The sequence below is a fragment of the Agelaius phoeniceus genome, chromosome 9 (genome assembly GCF_051311805.1).
Source record: "Agelaius phoeniceus isolate bAgePho1 chromosome 9, bAgePho1.hap1, whole genome shotgun sequence".
NCBI lineage: Eukaryota > Metazoa > Chordata > Aves > Passeriformes > Icteridae > Agelaius > Agelaius phoeniceus.
Window position 1 is genome coordinate 34,795,605 of NC_135273.1, and position 21,311 is coordinate 34,816,915.

The window sequence follows — 21,311 nt, forward strand, 5'->3', positions numbered from 1 at the left end:
CCCCCCCCGCCCGCCGCGGGCAGCGCCGCCGCACGTGATCGCGGCACGTGACCGGGCAACAGCAAACCAGAGCACGTGACCGGGGGCGCTGCCGGCATCACGTGGCGCTCGTGCCGCCTCACGCCCTCTCCCTCCGCCGGCCCCGCCATGGCGGCGCCAAGAGCCCGAGGAAGCCTGCGGGGGCCTGAGGGGCGCCATCGGCCCGGCCCCGTGCCCTGTCTTCCCTTCCCTTCCGTTCCCGTCTCTGCCTGTGTCCCTCACAGCCCCTCCCTGCCGAGCAATGACAGCGCGCGGTTCCTCTACACTCCCCGGTCGGCGGCTCCCGGCAAATGGCGGCTCCGCTGTTCGCTCCTCGCCAGCGGCGTGAGAAGCCCTCGGGGCTCACTCTCCGTCAGGGTATCGGACAGACCGTGCCCCTTCCCGAGGGCGGGCTCCCCGCTGCAGAGCCCTGTGCTGGGCTGTGCGGTACCTGGCCAGGGGAACCCGCCCGCCGGGGCTGCCCCTGAGCCCGGTGGCGGACGCAGACGCAGAGCGGCGCCGGGGGCTCGGAGCGGCCTCTGAGCGCACGGAGCTGAGGGTGAGGGTGAGCCCTGGGCACGGCCGCTGCCTGCCTGCCTGGGCAGCGCACCGGCACCGCGGGCAGGGCTGCTGTAAGGGATCGCCCCGTGTGCTCCGGGATAACACCTTGGCCCCACCTGGGGTTCTGCATCGCGGTACTTGAGTTCCAGGATGCAGGAGCTTTTTTGGGGGGGTCAGCACCTGTCTAAACCGATGCTGCTTTAGGAATGGAGCCTGCGTGGTGTAGGAGTGACCTGATGGTCAGCGGCGAGAGTTGGGATTTGTTCGAACACGCCCAAACCCATTGTGTTTCCCGAGCTCCGCAGGGCTGCGCACGTTGGTCTCCCTGCTTTCCCAGGGATCTCCCGTTCTGTGGAGGGTAGGAGCAGTCCTTAGTGCCCCAGCTGGGCGCTGCAGCGGGGCCATCCCAGCACAGCAAACAGGAGGTGCCGCGCCTGGGCTTTCCATGGCTTAGTTTCTTTCCACCTGGGAGTTTGGACTGGATAGAACTCGGCCTTTTTCCCAGGACTGCCACCAACCTGGAATTTTGGTCTAAACTTCGTGGATAGAAATTTAAATACTGGTTTGTTGTTACTGTTCAACATCACGAGCTATTTGCAGAATAGTATTAGTGGATTTAATACAATGGAACTCCTGAATTTAGTGGCAAGACCCAGGTTCGACAGGTAGAATTTCCCCCTTGCAGTCCTTGATAACAAACAGCTTTTTTAAAAAAACTTGGGATTAAAAATTTTGATACATATGGCTTCAAAGGGATTACTTTATGGATAATTAACTTTATAGGTGGTCTTTGTAGGGGGAAGGAGGTTAGGAATTTTTTTCTGGTTCTTTCCGGTACTAACAACCCTGAAAAATACATACATACTGATTTTTCTCACTACTTGCTTCTCAAAGCAAGCTGCAGAGTAATCAGATCAGAAAGTCTTTGTTATTCTGTGCAACTTTGTATGGAAGCGTTCTTTTTCCTGCTTGCCTCTGGAAGCTGAGGCAAGATCCATATTTCTTAAAAAACACATGCAAGATGCTTTTGTCAGCATATAAAGGGGAGGTGGGGCTTTAAGATTGTTTTGGTGGTTATTTTTGTGAAGACAGTTCTAAGGAAGAAATAATCCAAGTGCTGCAGATGTAGGATCTGAGGCTTTCCATGGAGGTATTGGAGAGGGGGTGACTCAGGGATCCCAGAGCCTCCTCTGATCCTGCAGACATTTCCCCACATTAGTGATGGCTTTGCAGGAGTTGCCTTCTTGTGGGAGGCAGTTTGGCAGTGCTTGGGTCCTCTCCTGTTTCTGCAGCTCTGAGCTTGTGTGAGGACAAGGATGGGGGCACACCATGCAAAACTCAAACGAGTTGTCTTGTGCCTTGGACTTCTCATAAATGTGTTCTCTGCCCTCAGGAAGCAAAACCCTGAAGTCAATTGAGAACAGGTCCTGTAATATTTGATGTATTTTACAGGAATGAATTCAAATAGAGATTTATTTAAAGGGCTATTTATGATTTTTCCAAGTTGTTGGTAAATGTCCTGTTACATTGAAGTAGAATTTAGATTCACTCTGAGCTCTAAACAAATAGAATTGTCAATATGTGTTAGGACTGAGAGACACCTTTTGTTGGTGGCTGGGTACAGAGAACAAATATGAGATTTCCTCACTTCCAGAACAGTTTGTACATCCTGAGCAACCCAATATGTAGGCAATAGTCTGTGCCATCTCCTGTGCTGCAATTCCCTTTTAAATGAACTTTATGTCCTGGAGCCAATCTCTGTAGTTTTTTTGTGTAACAGGTATGGCTGCCCCTGCTGTCCTTTTTGATGATCCTTTGGGAGCTGTCCCTCAGAAGTCAACAGGAGCAGTGAAAGGCTGAGTTCCCGCTCAGTGCATTTTGTGTTCTCCAGGCTGCAGCTGTGCTGTGGAGCCCCAAGCACCGGAGGGGCAGAGCCCTGCTGAGTGTGGCCTGGCCAGAGGGGCACAGGCGGGGCTGAGGCTCCGGGAGCCCATCCCCTGCCAGCTGCCAGCTCCCACTTTGTCACTGCAGTGCAGCCCTGGGACCTGCAGCTGCCTGGCAGCACAGAAAGAGCCACTGAAAGCTGCCGGGGAAAAGGGTTAAAGGGCTTCCCTTTCACCTTACGCAAATACACAAGGAATACTTGGAAAAGAAAGGGATGTCAGGAATGCTGTTGGGAGGAGGGACAGCTGTTTGTTTTTTGTCCTCCCACAGAGTACAACCTATTTAAATATTTACGTGTTCTGTTATTAAAAGACTTTCTTTTCTGTACTTTTCTGGATATTAAGTTCTGAATGGTGGAGATGGAGAGATTTGTAATTGCTAATTCTTCCACTTGTAGTGACATTGAAAAAAGAATTCTGTTGTTTTATTTACTCAGATAAATATGTTGGTAGAGTTCTCTATCAGATTTAAATGGTTTCACCAAAGATTGTGCTTTTTCTTTTAATATTATTGCTTTTAGTTACTTTGTATATTTTATAATCTTAGTAGGCTATCTGAACATGCAGTAAAAGTAGAAAATTTTAGATGATGCAACCTTGAAGAGAAAATGGTGGAAGATTAATATTAAATGCAGAACATTAACAATACAGATATTAAAGCTCTTGTGGATGCAAAAATTTTGTATTTGTTATTCATAAATAGCTCTGAATGGTCACTGGGCCCTTCATTGTTTCACACATGGCCTGTTCCAGCCTTGGTCACATCCTGGGCATCTGTTCTCCTACAAGGTCACTGCATCTAGAACTGTATAACCACTCAGCATCTATTTGCAGCTGCTAAGGAAACATCAGGAGTTAGTGACATGAAACATCTTGGGTTGCAGAGCTCTTGCCAGGGGTGGGAAATGTAATACCAGAGCTCTGGAGGCTCCAGGGCAAAGACATCAGCATGTGGTTAGGTTAGGAAGTAATCTTTTGAAACCAACAGATCATGGGTGACACCAAATGTGTCCGGAGTCGCTGTTGGGCTGAGACTTTGGTTATTAATCGTAGTTGAAAATTAAGATATTTCACCTCAATGTAAAATGAGTTTCACGAGGAACGTGTTTTGCACACAGAACAGACCTTCAATATGCAGTCTGAAAGTAATTTGGCATGAGAAAGAGTATTTTCATTTGATAGTAGACAGTGAGTGAGCGTTTCATGTCCTCAGGTAGTTTCAATTGGTCAGAGTGAGTGGTGTACCATTGCTGTTTGGTTTTCAGGAGCAGTGTCTGTGTACCAAGGAAACCTTCAGAGAGTGAAGGTTGCTCCCTTTGTGTTGAGCTGACTGGCAGACTTTGGCAAGGTTGGTGCTTTCTTCTCCAAAGTTTGCACCCTGTAATTGTTATTTTGGAAGTAATCCTTACTCTCATCTGTAATTACCCATCTAATGATCTGGTCAAAGATGGTGGCAAAAGTTGTAAATAAAAATTGAACAGGTGATGGCCCAGGTGTGGGGCAGCCTCTCGGTGTGTGCTTGGTTTGCAGTGGCTGCACGGGTGATGGTGAGAGAAATCTCCGGCCCGTTTCAGTGCCCGGAACCCTGCGGTCTGAGCGGGAGCCACGGTTTAACGCTGGAGTGACTGTGGCAACTACAAATCCCAGGGAGCAGTGCCAGAGCAGCTCCGTGCGGGCGGGCTGGCAGCGAGCGGGGCCAATGGCAGCGGGGAACTCCCCGCTCCGTGCGGGTCAGCTGCCAGCGCTCAAAAGCGCCGCACGGAGCGGAGCGGAGCGGAGCTGGCTCCGGACTGCCAGCGCCTGTCGCCCTGGGCTGCTCCAGATCCCCGAGTGAGCTCTGCCTGCACGCTGTGCCCTGCAGCCTCCCTGCCGGCTGCTCCAGATCCCCGAGTGAGCTCTGCCTGCACGCTGTGCCCTGCAGCCTCCCTGCCGGCTGCTCCAGATCCCCGAGTGAGCTCTGCCTGCACGCTGTGCCCTGCAGCCTCCCTGCCGGCTGTCCCTGGGCTGCTCCGGGTTCCTGTGTGAGCTCTGCCTGCGCGCTGTGCCCCGCAGCCTCCCTGCCGGCTGTCCCTGGGCTGCTCCAGGTCCCCGAGTGAGCTCTGCCTGCACGCTGTGTTCTGCAGCCTCACTGCCGGCTGTCCCTGGGCTGCTCCAGGTTCCTGTGCGAGCTCTGCCTGCACGCTGTGCCCTGCAGCCTCACTGCCGGCTGTCCCTGGGCTGCTCCAGGTTCCTGGGTGAGCTCTGCCTGCACGCTGTGCTCTGCAGCCTCCCTGCCGCCTGGGGAAGCCCGCTGGACCTGTGCCGATGGATGCGATCCTGAACTGCAAGCCGGAGGACCTGGAGGATTACTACAACTTGCTGGGATGCGATGAACTATCGACGGTAAGAGCCTCTCCCTCTTCGCCAGCTATTCACAGTTTGAACGTGCTCCTGTGTCTGCAGGGAAACTGCGGGCAGGAATATTTGAAATGCCTTGTGCACCTTCTTTCTTGCAACTGATAGGATCTCCCTTGGAAAGCTCAGTTTTATCTCCTTCGTTTTCTCCGACATTTAGAGCCTGGAGTAAGGCTTAGGTTGAAAATGCCATGCAGAACAGGACTGGATTATGGAGAGAGCCAACTGCATGTGTTTGACAGCATCCAAATAATAGTTTATAATATATATTATTGGTTTTGAAAACTGAAAAAGAGCTATTTATGTACAAGTAATACAGTGAAAGTTCATAGCTTTAGGGCACTGATAACGCTGATGAGTTTCTTGGGCTTTATACATAGTATAATATTTTTTAAAATGTATTCACTTGTTCAGATGAAAACAAAACCAATATCTCTTTATAATTTACCATATTAATATTTTTAAATGCTGTTTTTAATTAAATTCAAATACTAAAGTTACTAACTTGTTTTGATAGCAGATACATGCTTTATAGTGAGATTTAGCTAAGCTATTTTTGAGTGATTTGCAGCTATAACAAGTGTGCATCATGTTAAAGGTGTCCATACAACTTTTTGTCGGCTAATCTAGTAAGCTGATTTTCTCTCTTTTTTTTTTTTTTTTTAATTTAGCTGTTACATTAACTGGAATTGTGTTTCTGATTTGGAAAAGGAGTTTTGATTACTCTGCTGTAATGAGGGATGTAGTCAGTGGAGATAAAAGCTGTCTGTCTTTTGCTCAGTAAATTTAATCAGTAAATTTGCTCTCACCTGTCCTAGTGGTGAAGTATAAAGATCGGGAGTAAACATCTTCAGTGTGTCCCGGAGGGAAATGTAAAGCTTTTCCCGAGGGCACTCCCAGAAGAGATCCCAGCAGAGGGCAGTGCTCAGGGCTCCACGCAGCCTTGTTTCACAGATGCTTTTTCTCACTTTCTACCTCACGCTAATTCCTTAAGGGCTTAGCAATTAATGAACAATTCAAGTGCATGCAATAATAATTTCTCAAGTTGCTTGAAAATGAAATGTAAAAGCTGGAATAAATGCTAATGGGTCCTGAAAAACAAGCTCTCGAGTACTGTTTGTTGGGAGAAGCAGCAGATATTGCTGCACTGCTTTTGACACGGGAGGAAGAACTTGGAGATCCCAGGCTGAGTGAGCTCCAGGATCACCTCCCTTCAGGAGCCTGCACAGCCCTTCGGGGATTTTGCAGTCTCACGACCTTGTCCAGGAGTGGAGCATTTGGCACAGCATGCACAGCACACTCCCAGCTGCAGCACTTTCATCATGAGCTGCTGAATATCCCGCTCTTGGTTGGACCTGGTTAAATTTAAGCAGAAATACTCTCAGTTTCTACAGACTTTTTGCTATATTCAAGTAAACACAGACCAAGTTCATTTGTGGCTTCTGGTAGAATTGAGCTCACAGACACCTAATTCATCCTCAGATGTGACAGGAAGAGGGGAGATTTAATCTCCATCCTTCTTCAAGAGCAATGCTGGTTTTGTATAGTGGGTATTGGATGTCTTTCTGTGTGAAACACCTCACTATATATTTTATATTAATTTGTGTATGTTCTATAAACTTCCTATCAAGTTTTCTTTCTACTGATGTTTTTTTAAGCTGAAAACTTCCATGCTGCCCTTCTGCTAAATTTTAACCTCTGTACACATTTTAACTTTAAAGTTCCCCTTTAAGTAACTAAGTGTTTGAGATGATAGCTGGCTATACAGTAACCAGTCTCACCAAGTTCTCTGTACACTGTGTGTGTTTTAAAGTGTCTTACTGACTGCAGATACACCACATTACATCTGTCCCTCTGGAAGGAGCTTCTGAGCAGAGTGAAAAGTGTAGAATTCTTAAGACACTACCGTAGATCACATTTTTTCCCAGAATATGCCAACAAGATTTGCCCAGCTAGTTGAGCGAACTGTAATTTTATTCTAAATAAAAAATGCTATGAGACTTAATTTTGAAATAAATAATTTAAATTGTATGTGGCTCTTATGGTTGGACAAATGATGAATTTGTATAAACAGCCTTTGTAGTATGGGAAAGAATGGTAATTTTTGATTCCTTAGGGTGAATTGTGAAAGCTTAAGCTGAACTGGAGTGATATAAAGAAGTTTTGGCTTCTGAATTATAAGAACCAGCAAGATACTTGGAAAAGCACTAAATATTTGAAAATCTAAGCTGATGCCCACTCCAGTGGCTTCATGGCTCCACATGTGTTAGTTTTTCCAGTGGTTGTAATACTTTATGGTATAACAAACGGTGGGAATTTGCAATTAACTGATCAACTAATACATGCCAATATTCTCACATTGATTATAAATCTATTCTACTCCAAGCCAACCTTTTTGCAAGGAAAATTAACTTGAAGAAAGAATATGTACTACAGGTTATGGAGTGAATTATCTTGTGGTGTCCAAGATAAAAACCTCATGGGGTGCTGGCTGAATTTCCTGTGAAGAGGATGTGGAGGAAGCCACCCAAATACACAAATTGATCTTCAGCAATGCAGAGAGCCTTTGCTTCCTGCTATGAGACTCTATTGAAAGCTGGAGTTGATTAAACAAAGTAAAGAGCAACTGAAGGGATGCATTTTGCCTCTGTGGTCAAATGTCTTTGCACATTTTTCTCGAGCCATGCTGGCTGACTGAGCCTCACAAAAACAAGACTAAGGATGAGTGCATGGAAATGAGATGAAATTAGCAGTGTCACTGGCAGATGGTTGTTGGTACCTACTTTCCTTGTACTAAAGCTTGTAAAATTGAATGGGACAAAATCTTTCAGCATTCCTTGGTGTTCCTCCCAGCCTCTTTCAAAAAAAATTTGCAAATTTTTTTTGTGTTTACTTATTTTGTCTCAATATTTTGTTTAGGTTGAACAGATTCTTGCTGAATATAAGATTAAAGCCCTTGAATGCCATCCTGACAAGCATCCTGGAAACCCAAAAGCAGGTATGTATTCTTTCCTGTGTAAAAACAATCATTTTTTTTTCTTCTATTATCGTGGCAAGATAGTAAACTCAGCCTTAAAACTTTGTTTCCCCTCAGTATATTTTAATCAGGGTGTGCATTGAGCACATTCTATTAAAATAGCAAGCTTGTGATATTCTTTCTAAGACTTGCACACTCCTTTGTGATAGTGAAGGAAGACACTTGTTGGATTTTTTTTTATTTCTAGGACCTTGAATCTTTTTTCTTTCTACAGTAGATCATCTTTTGATACAGAATTTATTTCTGGAGTCTGTCCCTTCCTAGGCCTGAGGAGCTGGTGTACTTCCATGCTCAGTGGCCCTCAAGTGCCACACTTGCATCAATCAGTTAATTTACTGGCAGGAACAAGCCTGTGAGGAACACATAAATGTGCTTTATTTTCTTTTAATGTAATTTAATGACTGGAAGGGAAGAGAAGGCAGCCCCACGAGGAGCCTCTGCAGAACAGCAGCTGATGTTTGTGTTGATGAGAGGGAGCAGCTCCTCAGAGCTGGGAGGACTGAGCAGCACCTGAGTAATTTGGAGCCAATCTTTACCCATTCAAAGCCACAGAGAGTCCTGGGCAGAGCTCACCAAGGCTGAGGTACAAAAAAGAGCAGCCAAGTGCCAAATATCAGAGCAGCTTTGTTTGGCACAAAGAAATGTTATACTCTCTCTTTACCTGAACATGCCTTATTTACTTAAATACCTTTTCACAGTACTAGTGAGAGTTTACTTTGAGTTTTATTTCATCAGCCTAAGGTTAATAAAGAATAATTAAAGTAGACCTTTTATTTGTTGAAAACTAATGACACTAGAATAAGAAAACCTAGTAATATTAGAATAAGAAAACCTAGCACAATTGTTCCCTCAGCCTGTTGTCTCTTGTTTGATTTATTGTTATCAATTTTGATTAGTGTTTGGGTGTAGTGTATTTCAAAAGAACTCTCTCTAATTTATAAACTGAATAAATGAATAATAGTAATAATAATAGATCACTGTTACATAGGTGAGTCATAGATAAAGTCTAAATCTTTATAACCCTTCCACAAATAGTAACATGCAGCTGCATCCTTAGTAACCATTCCATAAAAAATTACCCTGTAGGGAAAAATGAGAGTTCTTACTCGTTCAGTCTGGATAACATTTTAGCATACGTGGAAAATATACCTAATAAAATGCACAAGTTAATTAATCTGAACTATATTTAGATTATTATTCTTGTCAGTTCCTGTTCACCATTTTTTCTTGCTGCTCATGGTTCTTGTTGCTGTGCTCTGCTCTGACCCCTGTGCTGCTGCAGATCTCAGTGTGTTCCTTCTAAGCAGTGTTGCTCTAATTTCCCTTTTTAAGGTGGTCTGCGGGGGCTGACTTGTGCCTTTTACCTGTGCACTCTGCAAGTTTCTCTCAACTTACGTTTAGGAGCTTTTGAAGCTGGTAGACAAAGGAACATTTCAGTCCTGATTTGCAGGGGTATCAGTCCACCAAAGGGGCTGTGATCCTAAAGCCAGCCAGAGCTGTGCAAGCTGGACCCAGAACCACATCCCTTGGCCACTTGCTTCTCCTTTGGTCTGAGCCATTGCCGGCAGGTTCCCTTTTGCATCTGAATTCATATATTTGCCAAGCAAAGCTTGTCCTTGCTGTGGTTTTTGTGTGTGTCGCAGTGGAGGATTTCCAGCGGCTGCAGCAGGCCAAGGAGACGCTGACCAACGCGGAGCGGCGGGCGCGCTACGATCACTGGCGCCGGAGCAGAGTCCCCGTCCCGTTCCGGCACTGGGAGGCGCTGAGCAGCTCCGTCAGGACGGTCCGTGCTGCGGGGATGAGTTACAGCTCTGCCTTCTGCCGAGTGCCAGGCTCTGGCCGTGGGCATGGTGCAGACACGTTCCTCACTGTGCATGTGTCCTGGTTCAGGGCAAATTTGGGAGAGAATCTCCAAAGGGGCTCCTCTAGGAAAGCAGATTCAATCGGCCCCTCCCCCAGCCGGTCCGGGAGAAAATACCTCCTTGGAGAAAAGTGGAGAAAACCTGTCTATTAAACAATAAAACCTAAACAATATTAAACAATAAACCCCTTGTTGCTCCGAAAGAGATGACAACCTCAGAAAGTCCCTCCCCGGGTTGCAGTTCAGCTCACTCAGTCTCTGATCAGTCCCTCAGTGCTGGAAATGTCGCAGGCCAGGCCCGGCCCGGTGGGGCACAGGTGCAGCTGCCGGTGCTCCCCTGGGTGTTCAGTCCAGAGCAGGTTAAACAGGGCCAAAGAAAAGGAAAAAACCCCACAGTCCAGGGAACTTTGCCTCAGCAAGCTAAAACTAACTAAAAGCAAAGGAGAGCTCTGTCCCACTGTCTGTCCATCCACAGACAACACAGTCCAGGAGCAGGAATGTGGAGGAGTGAGTGCAGTGTCTGAAAACAAACTGCTGCTGCTTCTTCTCTGCCCCCTTCACTCTCTGCAACAAGGCTTAAAGGTGCAAAACTTATTATGCAGCATAAACAGAACAAGACAACTGGGGATAAAAGCATCATATGGTCAACCTAGGACAGGATGTTAAGAAAATTCAGGGAAAATTGGAGCACTTCAGGAGCCCATTCACAGAAGGGCGTTAGGCCAGTAGTTTTAGAGTGAATTTATCAAGTTGCTGCTTTTATAGGAAGTTTAAGTAACTTGAGGGTTGTTTTCAAATGCTTCAGCTCACTTTGTTTTTGTAGGAAATTTTTATTTATTTTTGAATTTAGGTTAAAGCTGGGATCTTTTTATAATATATTCTCCTCTTGGTATATTGCTTATTAGATAGGTTTTCATGTTGTCTGATTAAATAAAGATGTCATTGAAAAAATCCAGGGGGTAATTCCTTGGAACCCTGAGCTTCCCTCCTAGCTTTGGAGAGACTCTGAGGGGCTGGTGGGGTGATCTGGGACAGAGGCTGGAGCTTTTTGGGTGATTTCTTTCCTGAATTTGCTATTGAGAAGATTTGAAGCATGCCCTTAGTAGAGCTCAATTCCATAATATTGGATTGGGCTACATGGTCATATTTTAAGGCAGGTGAATAAAAGTTTCCTATGTGAATTCTGCTCATCTCAATTCTGCTTAGGAGAAAAGATTGACACTTCAACTATGGCATTATGCCTGAGCTTGAATGTTTGGTGGAAATATCCAATTAAGCCTAGTTCAATTCCAAACATGTTATTCCACAGACTTTAATATTAAATATTTTCAAATTGCCTTGCCTTCAAAAGGTACTCTGAAGTCAAAGACAGCTTTGAAAATGAACATTTCTGAAGTCACTCAAGCCTTCTTAATAAAAGTCTGAATTCATGACAGAAGAAACTGGAGAAAAGGGCCTTAAAATTCTGATATACATTTTGTTCTTCACCCCCACCTGCCATAAAGTGTCCTCTCCAATGCTGTTTATGACATGTAACCATACTTTCCCTATCCCATTGACCTGCAGGCTTCTCAATGTGCTTTGTTTAACCATTTATTGCTGCAATATAAAAAAGAAAAAGTCATTTAAAACCCTTAAAGCATAGGGCTTAGTTCTTTGTTCTGTTTGCATTCCTTTAGTCAATGCACTGGGCTGTCCAAAGTAAGAAGGACCAAATGCTGGAAGCTCCTGATGACTTTGGTAATACCAACAACATAACTAACGAGATGTGGGCCCAACAGACGGAAAGCAGTGGAGAGGGATTGTTGGAAGGGAGCAGGGAACAAGAAGATGTTGCAATCCCTGATGTGCAACCACAGTCTTCAAAGAATCCAGACTCCCCAAGTAAGTGAAAACAGCAGTTACAGAAAATTGCAGTATCCAGGGATTGGCCTGAAATGGGGGCTTCAGTCATGAGAAAGTCTTCTCCAGAACAGTGTGTTGAACTTTTAGCTTTTTAAATGTGGTTTTGGGTTGGGATTTTGGTTTGGGTTTTATGCTTTTGATTACTTATTTAATTTTGAAGTTTTCAGATGCTCCTTCCTCCCTATCCCAAGTTTCCTTCTTTGTTTGCTAGTAAAAGCTGCAACTGGAGAAGGAGAAAAAAAAATGATTCAGCTAAATGGAAAGTTTAGTTTTTCTTATGTATAAAAATGCAAAGTAAAAAGAGAAGGCAGTTATTTTCAGTGACTTAAAAATAAATTTTAGAACTGTTAAGTAAAATATTTAAGCTTGGGGTTTTTTTAATCCATTATTCAGTGCTTTTGCACAGTTTTATCTGATGAATTAATGAGGTCTAAAATTTGAGACTTGAAGGCTTCTTTTGTATTCAAACAGTTTTGTTTTTTCTAAGTAGTGATGCACCAGAATAAATGTGTGTTTCAAAAGTGTCCCCTGGCAGTCAGCATTTCCTGGCTGTGGTTGAGGTCATTGTACCTGACCAAAGCCTCCTCAGCACCACAGGCACCCTCTGTGCTGCCTGATCCTTCAGCAGTTTCATAATCCCAGCCCATGGTAGCACAGAGCTATTGTTAAACAAAATCCTGCCATTTCTCCCCAGTTTGATCAAACGGCAAATTAGGGTCAACTGTGAGGGTAGCAAAACCTAATGCAATCCCAAACATTTGTGGAATGCATAAAATTGATAAGAAAATTCTACAAGGAAGTGTATACCAGGCCTAACTGAAAACTTGATTTTGAAAAATTATGCTCTATAACTTCATACTATTTGCACTTTTTTTTTTTGGTAATTAAATCATCACTGTATCCTTTGTAGAACAGGAAAATTCTGAAGTAAACATCATCTTGTTCCTTGTAATGGTGAATTTTCTTTTCAGGCCTCTTCTTTCTCAAGTTTTTTATTTTTTTAAGTTTTAATTTAATTTCCAGATATTTGAATGGAAAAAAATCAAACTCATCAAGTGCCTACTTAATTTATCCAGTAGCATATATTCACATGAATAAATGTTAATGTTATAATATATTTGACAGGGTGTGTATGCACTTCAGTGTTTATACCCCATGTTAGGGTGTTGATAATGTTTTTGGTTTGATCCAGCAAAAATTGCTATATTGGGTTCCACTTTGAATCCATGGCATTGTCTGTTCCTGTTACTTGTGGTATTTTCGGGTCCCCAGACAGAGGAGGAAGGAAATGATTTATCTGACTCCATGTTCTTAGAAGACTAATTTATTATTTTATGGTATTATATTATATTAAAGAATGCTATACTAAAACTATACTAAAGAATAGAGAAAGGATACAGACAGAAGGCTTAACAAGATAATAATGAAAAACTCCTGACTCTCCAGAGTCCAGACACAGCCAGACTGTGATTGGTCATTAAGTCAAAACAATTCACATGAAACCAATCAAACAATGACCAGTGTGTAAACAATGTCCAGACCACATTCCAAAGCAGCCAAACAGAGAGAAACAATCAGATCAATATTGTTTTCATTTTTCTCTGAGGCTTCTCAGCTTCCCAGGAGAAGAAATCCTGGTGAAGGGATTTTTCCAGAAAATATGACAGTGACAGTCACTGGCCTGGATGAATTCTGGACTGCCACCTACATGGCTATTTCAGCTCAAACAACAGATTTGAACACTAATTCTGCTCACAGGATTCAGTTTGCTGTAAAAGGAAGGTCACATTTTGGTATGAAAAGGCCTCAGATCACACTTGCAGATTTATCCCATCACCAACTCCCTCTCCTTCCCTAGATCAGGCCACTGGAATTTGTCAGCTTTGCTTTGTGAGTCCCCTGCAGGACTGCCAGGGTCCTTGCTGTTCTCCTTTGGGACCTTCCCAGCTGAGCTCTGGTGAGGGTTGGTGTTTGATTCTTGTTCCAGCCTGCCAAGAACTCAGTGCTCTGTTTGTCCCTGCTAGTCAAGAGCGCTGGAAGTGACCACTTTTCTGTTTACTTCTTTCTGGGAAGACCATCAAGTACTATTTCAGAAAATTAAATTTTATGCATGCTTATAATAATTTAATTGACTTTCTCTTTTTTCCCCTCAGGATTTTCAGAGGGGAATTACTGGCACTTGTGTTTCCGCTGGTCAGGCGATGCTCCATCAGACCTTCTGAGGAAATTCAGAAACTATGAGATCTAAAATGAGAAACACACAGGAGCATGAGATCATCTGTTCAGCATTCCCTTTGTTTTTTTTAACAGCAGTTATAAGTTATTTGTATTTTGTATTCTTTATTGAAATGTGTTGTTCTGGTCAATGTCGAAATACTGATTTATCACACATGCTGTGAGCATTACAGATGGAGACTTTTCTGTTCCATAACCTTTTCAGTATTAATAGAAAGTGATGTTGTGAAGTTATCTAACATCTTGTACATTGTTTCTTATATTCTCAAATATTGTGTAGTGATTAATATTTCTTTCAATAGTGTGATGTTATAGAAAACATACTCTTAGTAGAACCCTGGGCTCCAGGGTATCCTACTCAGAGAGGATCTTCCGAAAGCTTTATGACAATGAACTATAAACAGAGCTGTGCTTATCTCTGTGCTCTGCTTCACTTCTCCATTGCATTGTACTCGCTGCAGTGATTTATAATGTACTCATTACAAACTTAACTTGTAGGAGAGTTGTGATCTTATGTTATAGATGAAATAAGAAGGTTCTTGTTATCCAAGGTCTCTGTGACAGATCAAGCACTCCTAAAAATCACTTGTCTTCTCTACCTTAACGAGAACACTTTTTGCATCAGCAATATGTTAGTTTTGGAAGGCAGTTTCAGAACTTTACTTCTCCAGATAGCAATTTTTGTCTTAAGAGGTATTAGTGGAAGACTGATTCCCTGTGTATATGTGCCAACATTGTCCTGTGGCTTCAGAGCAATTCCCCTCCCTGCTCAGGTGTGCTAGACTTGGTTTTACCAGGGTTTTGTGCAGTGAGGAATGAAACATCAGACTAGTCAGCACTAATGTGTACAAAATCTCACATGAAAGTTTTTTATACTTTGGGCAACTTTTCAAATTCTGCATTGTTGTTTATTTATTTTGTGTTTGTTTTCTTCTTTGCAAACTTGGCTAATATGTCAGGTATTGACATTGTGGTTTTGTGCAGGCAGATAATTCCATCAGCAGCAAATAAAATTTCATGCATACAGAAAAGGGGTTTCTTTCATCTTTTTAATTAAATCCTTCTCCCACCACAGAGATTCCTTTGGAATTTCTTATTATTTGTCATCTTAGTGGGTAAAAGCTTAAGGAGTCCAGTAAGGAATCCCAGGCAGTGCAATGGAAAGTGCAACCAGGCGAGTGCAGTGTTGTGCCCACATGGGAACAATCTGCTGTCTGTCTGTCTGTCTGTCCCTGGAGGGGTGTGTGTGGCTGGGCCGTGCTGTGCTGCCTGAGTTACTGAGCCCCTCCTGCCTGGGGCCTGTTTGCCACCTGCTGTGCCCCGGGTGCTGTTACTGGAACCCAGGAACGGGGGGATCTCACTGACCCGGTGGGCACCTGTGCCCTGCAGCCAGCGCTCCCCTGGGGCTGCCCCCTGCCGCTGCTGCTGCTGCTGCTGCTGCTGCTCCCAGCTGCTGGAAGCTGAGTGCTGGGGCTCTGCTGCTGCAGCCACGCTGGCCTAGTGGCCTAGAGTGGATGGCATTGGTACCCAGAGCCACTTCTGTAGCACATCATCTTTCATTTTACATGCTTTTCCCTTGCATATTCTGCAGCTGCAAACATTATGAGATTAATAATTCTCTGTAACATGTGTTAAATATATCTGGTTTGGTTTTTTCTGGTGCGTTTGTTGCTTTACTTCATACAAAGGTATTTGCTCAAGAAGGACTTTGGTCCATTTTATATAATGTCTGTCAAACAATTGTAACAGAAGAAACTCTTACTGTATGTGAAGGAAACTAATGGGGAACAATTTTCCCTCCAACAAAAAGATGGGAGTGCAACCATCTGGAGCACTTTGAATCAGATGGCAGCCCAGATTCTCCTCTGCCCATTTCACTTACCACTAAAGGTAAAAAGGGGTAGTTGGATGGATGATTTAGCACCTAATGAGCTGGTTCCTTTGAGAAGTGAACACACAATAGACCTTTGAACAGCAAACTAATAGTTTGTGTCATTAAAACTGATGTCATTATTAGCCAATTATTGCGTGGTTGGTTTTGGCAAAGAACCTTTGGATGTTTGTTCTAGATGAATAACTGCAGACATTTGGAAGGCTCTTAGCCCAGTAAAAGCTCATGGCAAAAGTTGTGTTTTGCAACAACCTGCTCAAGATCAGCCCTGTAATTTGTACTTGTCCTCATGAGGAGGGCAGGTTCTAACTGGTGTTCCAGTATGCCAGTGCCACCAATACAGACTTCTTTTTTTCCATTTCTGTACATGTTAAACTTGAAATGGTCCATTTTCTGTATTTCCTGAGTTGAATGAATCTATTCCTAGCAGAGCAAACTCAGATGGATTGGAAAACAAGAGGAGCCTGTGCACCCTGTTCTGCTTTTCATTCCCCAGAACCAGGTGGGGCCTGGCCTGTTGGCCAGTAACAAGAGTTAACTGGAATGAGTGGGCAGCCCAGTTCTCCCTCATGTTAGAAAGTAAAGAAAGCACCTGACAGCTTAGTCAGTGTTAGATCATTCAGGGTCTACACCCCAAGCAGAAACTGCTTATCTGCTTCTTTAAAGAAACAGCGCTTTTAGAAGCTTTTTGCTAGTGGTGTGAAAAGATCCAGTGAATGTCCCAGCTGACATTCCAGCAGCAGTTCTGGGGTGCTTTGTCCCCTGCACTGGTGAGCACCAAACGTAATTCACACGCTGGAGCTTTAACTGGGGCAGGGGTTGTGGTGGATCTCAGGCTCTGTGAAGGTGTGATTGAGGCAGCAGAGTCAGAGGTTCATGGTTTTCAGGGACCCACTGAGATCTTTAACTCTCTTTGCAAAGTGGAGACAGCAGCAAAGGGGGTGGGGAACAGCAAACCCAGACACTATTAGATTAGGGCCTAGGAGTCTCAAGCTGGAGGAGTGCAGCCCTCTGGAGCCATGGTAAGCTCCTCTTTTCTTCTTGAACTCCCCTTGGAAGTACCTTAGGTGGGCAGTAAAGGGTCCTGATTGTTTGGGGTACGTGAGGGCTCTGATTTACTGTGCTGTGTCACAGCTCTGAATGATTCGGTATGAAAATAAACAGAGTTTTGAGGTGAGCCCAGATCCTCTGGAGTCCAGACAAAAATGTTGATAAAACCCAGCCCTCACTGGACTTGTGAAGGCTGAGGAGTTTTCATCTGGAAGTTACGAGACAGCAGACAGGGTGCAAGTGTATGATGATAAAATACAGAGTATAGGGAACGTCGTTTAATGCTGTGTTGCCAGGCCTTTGAACTATTTTTAAACAGAAATTAAGCAACTACTTAGCCAGTTATTTACAGTGAAACTGAATAGCATGGGGGGATTCTAGAATTATATAAAATGAATTTATCTTTATTTGCTGCTGTTGTGCTTGTGCAAGTGCTCAATATATAAGATTATCAAGAACTAAAGCATCCTCAACCTTTTTGTTTTGCCAATATTTGAGAAGTTGCTTTGCCAACATTTGCCAAGTGACAGTGTAAGAGTTAGTTTGGATGATAAACACAGACAGTACATGACTTAAAATCTCAGGCTGAGTAATGTTGAATGATAGGCAAGGTCGTTTCTTGACTGTTTGTTTTCCTCTTTAAATGAGATTTTTAACAAAGGCAGTTTATATGTTCTATAATAGAAGCAAGTATCCTGATTATTAAAAGAGATACTGTGTATCTTTAATTTCCTGAGCATCAACATTGCTATCTTACCTTTCCAGCAGGCTCATCTCTCATTTCAGGATATGAAAGTGTAAGCAGTGAGGCTGTTGTAAAGCTGATGAAATTACACAGCAGAAGATAAAGCCACTCCGCAGGTCGCTGGGCTGTATCACTGTCAGACGGGCAGATGATGATTATCAGCTCCTTCGTGCGGGGGTTTGGTTGCAGCCCGGTGCAGACGCTCCCCCTGCTGCCGGCAGGGTTTGCAGCCCTTCCTTGGTGCTGGGGCCACACGTGGAGGAGAGTGACACACCTGGGTGGTGAGAGCTCAGTTTAAGCCAATCGTGGATGGTTGGGGAGTGCTGCCTTGGTTTGTTTTCCCTGGTTATTAATGGCATAATAACTTCTGTCGTTTTTTTCCCCATCAACACCATACTGTGTGTGTATGTGCATCATGCATGTGCAGAAGGTCATAAAAAGCAGGAAAAGGGGATTGAGGGCCCCTCTCACTGGAGGTCCAGGAGGAATCAGACCAGCTTCCTTCAGGAAAGGCAAGGTTTGACGGAGCAACTCTATTCCTTATAGAGAAGCCTTCTGCTGGCAAGATTTAATTTATTTTGTATCAGCTGTAGGACGTGGGGGCAGAGCAATAGACCTTTGGGTGAATCAGGACACTGTTTGTGTGTTAGGCATTGGATGAATGCTGAGCTTTGCAGCTGGATGCTGTCTGTCCTGCCTGCAGGGCCTGGAAGCTGAGCTGTTGAAAGAGCACCAACCCCAGGTGCTGTTCTCTCCCCTCCATCCAGGGCTCTCGTCACTGCTTGGAGGTGCAACACCAGCACCTTGCCCTGGGTCCTGCTGCAGCTTTGGCACTGCTGTTCCTTCTGGCAGAGCCAGGGGAGGAGCGGGTGGGCACGGCCTGAAGAGCTGCGGTAGGATAAAGATCACAGGCAGCAAGGATGATGGGGGCACTGGAGCACCTTTCATCAGGAAAGGCTGAGGGAGCTGGGCCTATTCAGCGTCACAAAGAGATGACTGAGAGGGGACCTCCTTACTGTGTACAAATATCCAAAGGGGATATCAGGAATGTGGAGCCAGACTGTACTCGGTGGTGCCCCGCAATGGGACAAGAGGCAGTGACCAGGAACTGCCATCTGAACGCGCTTCTCTCCCCTGCAGCGCCCGAACAGCGGCCCGGCCTGCCCGGGGAAGCTGTGCAGGCCCTCAGGCCGATGTTCCCGAGCCGGCTGATGCGGCCCTCCGGGAGCACCGGCAGCAGCGGATGATGGCTGTGCGGGGCCTGCCCCGCTCTGTGCCCTTATCCCAGCCCATCGCTCTGGGCGCTGCTGGTGCCGGAGAGGAGCCGTGAGCAGTAAAAGTGCAACCGGCAGGGAATAGGAGGAACCAAAAAAGCGAAGCCCCTCCGGGCCGCAGCGAGCAGGGTTCGAACCTGCGCGGGGAGACCCCATTGGATTTCAAGTCCAACGCCTTAACCACTCGGCCATCGCTGCTGATGCTGCTCACGCTCTTGGGCTGAACCCTTATAGGACATTCCGCCCGCCGCAGGCCCCGCCCCCAACCTGCGCAGCCAATGGGCGCTGTCGGCCCCGGCCCCGCCCCCTCAGCAATGGCGGCCGCAGCTCGGCAGGAGCGGCGCAGGAGGAGCAAATGCCAATGAGCACCGGAGAGTCTCGGCCTGAGGGACAGGGGCCGCGCCCGCTCCAGCGAATGGAACCTGAGCCTGGCAGGGAGGCGGCAGCCAGGAGCTCCTGCATAGACAGCAGCCATTAGGCGCTGCATTAGCTTTCTGCGGCGTTAATGTTTTTCCTGGTTGTACTATTTCTTTCAATTATTGCAAAATCTCTATTACAAAATCTCGAAAGGTCTCTGTCATACAACCTTTATATGTAAATTAATTCACTGTAGATAATTTTTTTTTTACTCTAGCAACAGTTAATTATGCCAGCAGTAGTACAATGGAAATTAAATTTCATTTTACTTTCTACCTGTGTTGCAATGGGTAAAAATAATAGTTTTTCCTGATTTTTAATCTATACTTTGAACAATGTGGAAAATGCGTATTTTATGATTGGCTTTTCGCAAATATTCAAATTATTATTATGTGTGTTATGTTAGAATGTTATGCTGTATTCTCTTAAGCAGTGTGTTAAATATAGTTTTATGTTATAACAAAATGTTAAAATAGAAACTATGCTATGTAGGAAACTTTTTTTCTAAAGAAAGGACTCGCACTGAGATAGCAGCCACAGGACACCCAAATCTTTCAGAGAAAGAGAATTCATTGCTCCATTATCAGGAGAAACGAACTTCTTCCCGCCTCGCTTGGGCAGAACGACGCTGTTAGGATTAGGAGGAAGAAGCTGACACTGCCCAGACAGAATCCTGTGTTTGAATGGAATTTATGCATCATGCATGAGGTGGATGAATATGCAACAGGCTGTTGCTTTTAAGGGTTCATCCTTTGATAACGGGTGTCCTTTTTCGGGCTTATTTTGCCCAGAAAAAGGTACCCGGATGTCCGTAACTCTTTGTTTTTATTGTCTTATATTGTCCTAATTCAAATTGTCCAAATTATTATTACTCCAATTGTATTACTATTTTCATAACCGTTTTATTACTATTAAACTTTTACAATTTTAAAAACAAGTGATTGGCGTTTTTCACAAACACCAACTGCTTTGTGTTCACGCACAGGACTGAGATGAGATGCGCAATTTCAGTCAGACAGGATGCATCGGAGGCGGCCGAGCGCTGTTCGGACACGCCGTGAGCTCTTTGAGCAGCTCGCCTGGGTGTTTCGGGAGGATCTCTGGTTCCCAGCAGAGCTGCAGTGACCTCCAGCGCTCCCAGCCACAGCTGCAGCCGCAGAGCAGGGAGCGCCCAGAGCAGCCTTCAGCTCCTCGGGGTGCCCATCCCTGCCCGGCAGCACTGACAGAAGGGTTAGGGACACAAGCAGAGTGCCACTGGAGTAAGCGGACTTTGAACATGAATTTATCTCCCCAAGGAATCTCAGAAGTTTTATTTCTTAATCGCCCAAAGGTAGCAAGGTCTTGACATTAGACCAGGTAACGGAGAAAAGTCTGTTTTGGGTCTGTTATATAAAATAATGGTGCTAGGATAGAATTGCCTATATATTTCTCATGTTTTTAATTTCTTCAAGTAACAAGGACAGATACTGAAAAATCTTCGATAGGACATGGACAGATTAACCAACCACTATCAAAAATGCACAAGTGGATTCTTAAGAAATACAGGGACTGAGCCCCAAGCACTTCAATCCTCCAGGTTTCTCGTCTTAGTTGACCTCAAGTGCAATGTCAGTTTTGTAATGCTCATTCCATCCCTTCTCCATCATCTGCTCCGGGGCCTTTTATTTAATCAATCTCTGTCAGTTTTACAAATTCAATAGTTTGAACATTTCTTCCTGTTAGAAGTCCATGATGCTTGCAACAGAAAAAAATAGATTAGATTCTGCCTAAACTAACAAGTATTTACAGCAATGTTGGCAGAACAACAACTTTGTGCTTATGTGTAACTTTGAATATTCAAGAGTAAATTTTACATCTCCCTTGAAGAATTTGAACAAAATAATGACTCCAATATAAACTGTGTTTTACAACAGATAATGCTTGCACCACAAGACTACAGAATTTTGTGTTTTCTCCCTGAAGAAACACATAACAGTAGGA

General features: G+C 44.6%; 2 protein-coding genes and 1 non-coding gene across 4 annotated transcripts; 2 read left to right on the forward strand and 1 right to left on the reverse strand.

Moving 5' to 3' along the window:
* The first annotated feature begins 47 nt into the window (after nt 1-47).
* LOC143694802 (uncharacterized) lies at nt 48-4,356 on the forward strand. Its single transcript, XM_077183544.1, has 2 exons — nt 48-396; nt 4,097-4,356. The coding sequence occupies exons 1-2, from the start codon at nt 330-332 to the stop codon at nt 4,354-4,356; spliced, it is 327 nt and encodes a 108-aa protein (XP_077039659.1). The 5' UTR covers nt 48-329.
* Nucleotides 4,267-14,985, forward strand: DNAJC12 (DnaJ heat shock protein family (Hsp40) member C12). 2 transcript variants are annotated; one of them, XM_077183543.1, is made up of 6 exons: nt 4,267-4,384; nt 4,789-4,904; nt 7,836-7,914; nt 9,597-9,736; nt 11,494-11,698; nt 13,873-14,985. In XM_077183543.1, exons 2-6 carry the CDS (start codon nt 4,827-4,829, stop codon nt 13,965-13,967), a joined length of 597 nt encoding a protein of 198 aa, XP_077039658.1. In that variant the 5' UTR covers nt 4,267-4,384; nt 4,789-4,826; the 3' UTR covers nt 13,968-14,985. The 2 variants fall into 2 exon arrangements, with proteins under 2 accessions (XP_077039658.1, XP_054492998.2); XM_054637023.2 differs by lacking the exon at nt 4,267-4,384 and having other exon boundaries at nt 4,654-4,904.
* A 4,045-nt stretch (nt 14,986-19,030) lies between these two features.
* TRNAS-UGA (transfer RNA serine (anticodon UGA)) lies at nt 19,031-19,112 on the reverse strand. Its single transcript has one exon. It is a non-coding gene; the product is annotated as a tRNA-Ser (tRNA).
* Between the last annotated feature and the right edge of the window lie 2,199 nt (nt 19,113-21,311).

What these genes read in the sequence shown, in the direction of transcription:
- LOC143694802 (XM_077183544.1), top strand. Translation starts at nt 330, where the DNA reads ATGGCGGCTCCGCTGTTCGCTCCTCGCCAGCGGCGTGAGAAGCCCTCG. An exon ending in GGGGCTCACTCTCCGTCAGG is followed by an intron (nt 397 to 4,096) that starts GTATCGGACAGA and finishes GGCCCGTTTCAG; the next exon opens with TGCCCGGAACCCTGCGGTCT.
- DNAJC12 (XM_077183543.1), top strand. Translation starts at nt 4,827, where the DNA reads ATGGATGCGATCCTGAACTGCAAGCCGGAGGACCTGGAGGATTACTAC. An exon ending in GATGCGATGAACTATCGACG is followed by an intron (nt 4,905 to 7,835) that starts GTAAGAGCCTCT and finishes TATTTTGTTTAG; the next exon opens with GTTGAACAGATTCTTGCTGA. An exon ending in AAAGAATCCAGACTCCCCAA is followed by an intron (nt 11,699 to 13,872) that starts GTAAGTGAAAAC and finishes TTTTCCCCTCAG; the next exon opens with GATTTTCAGAGGGGAATTAC.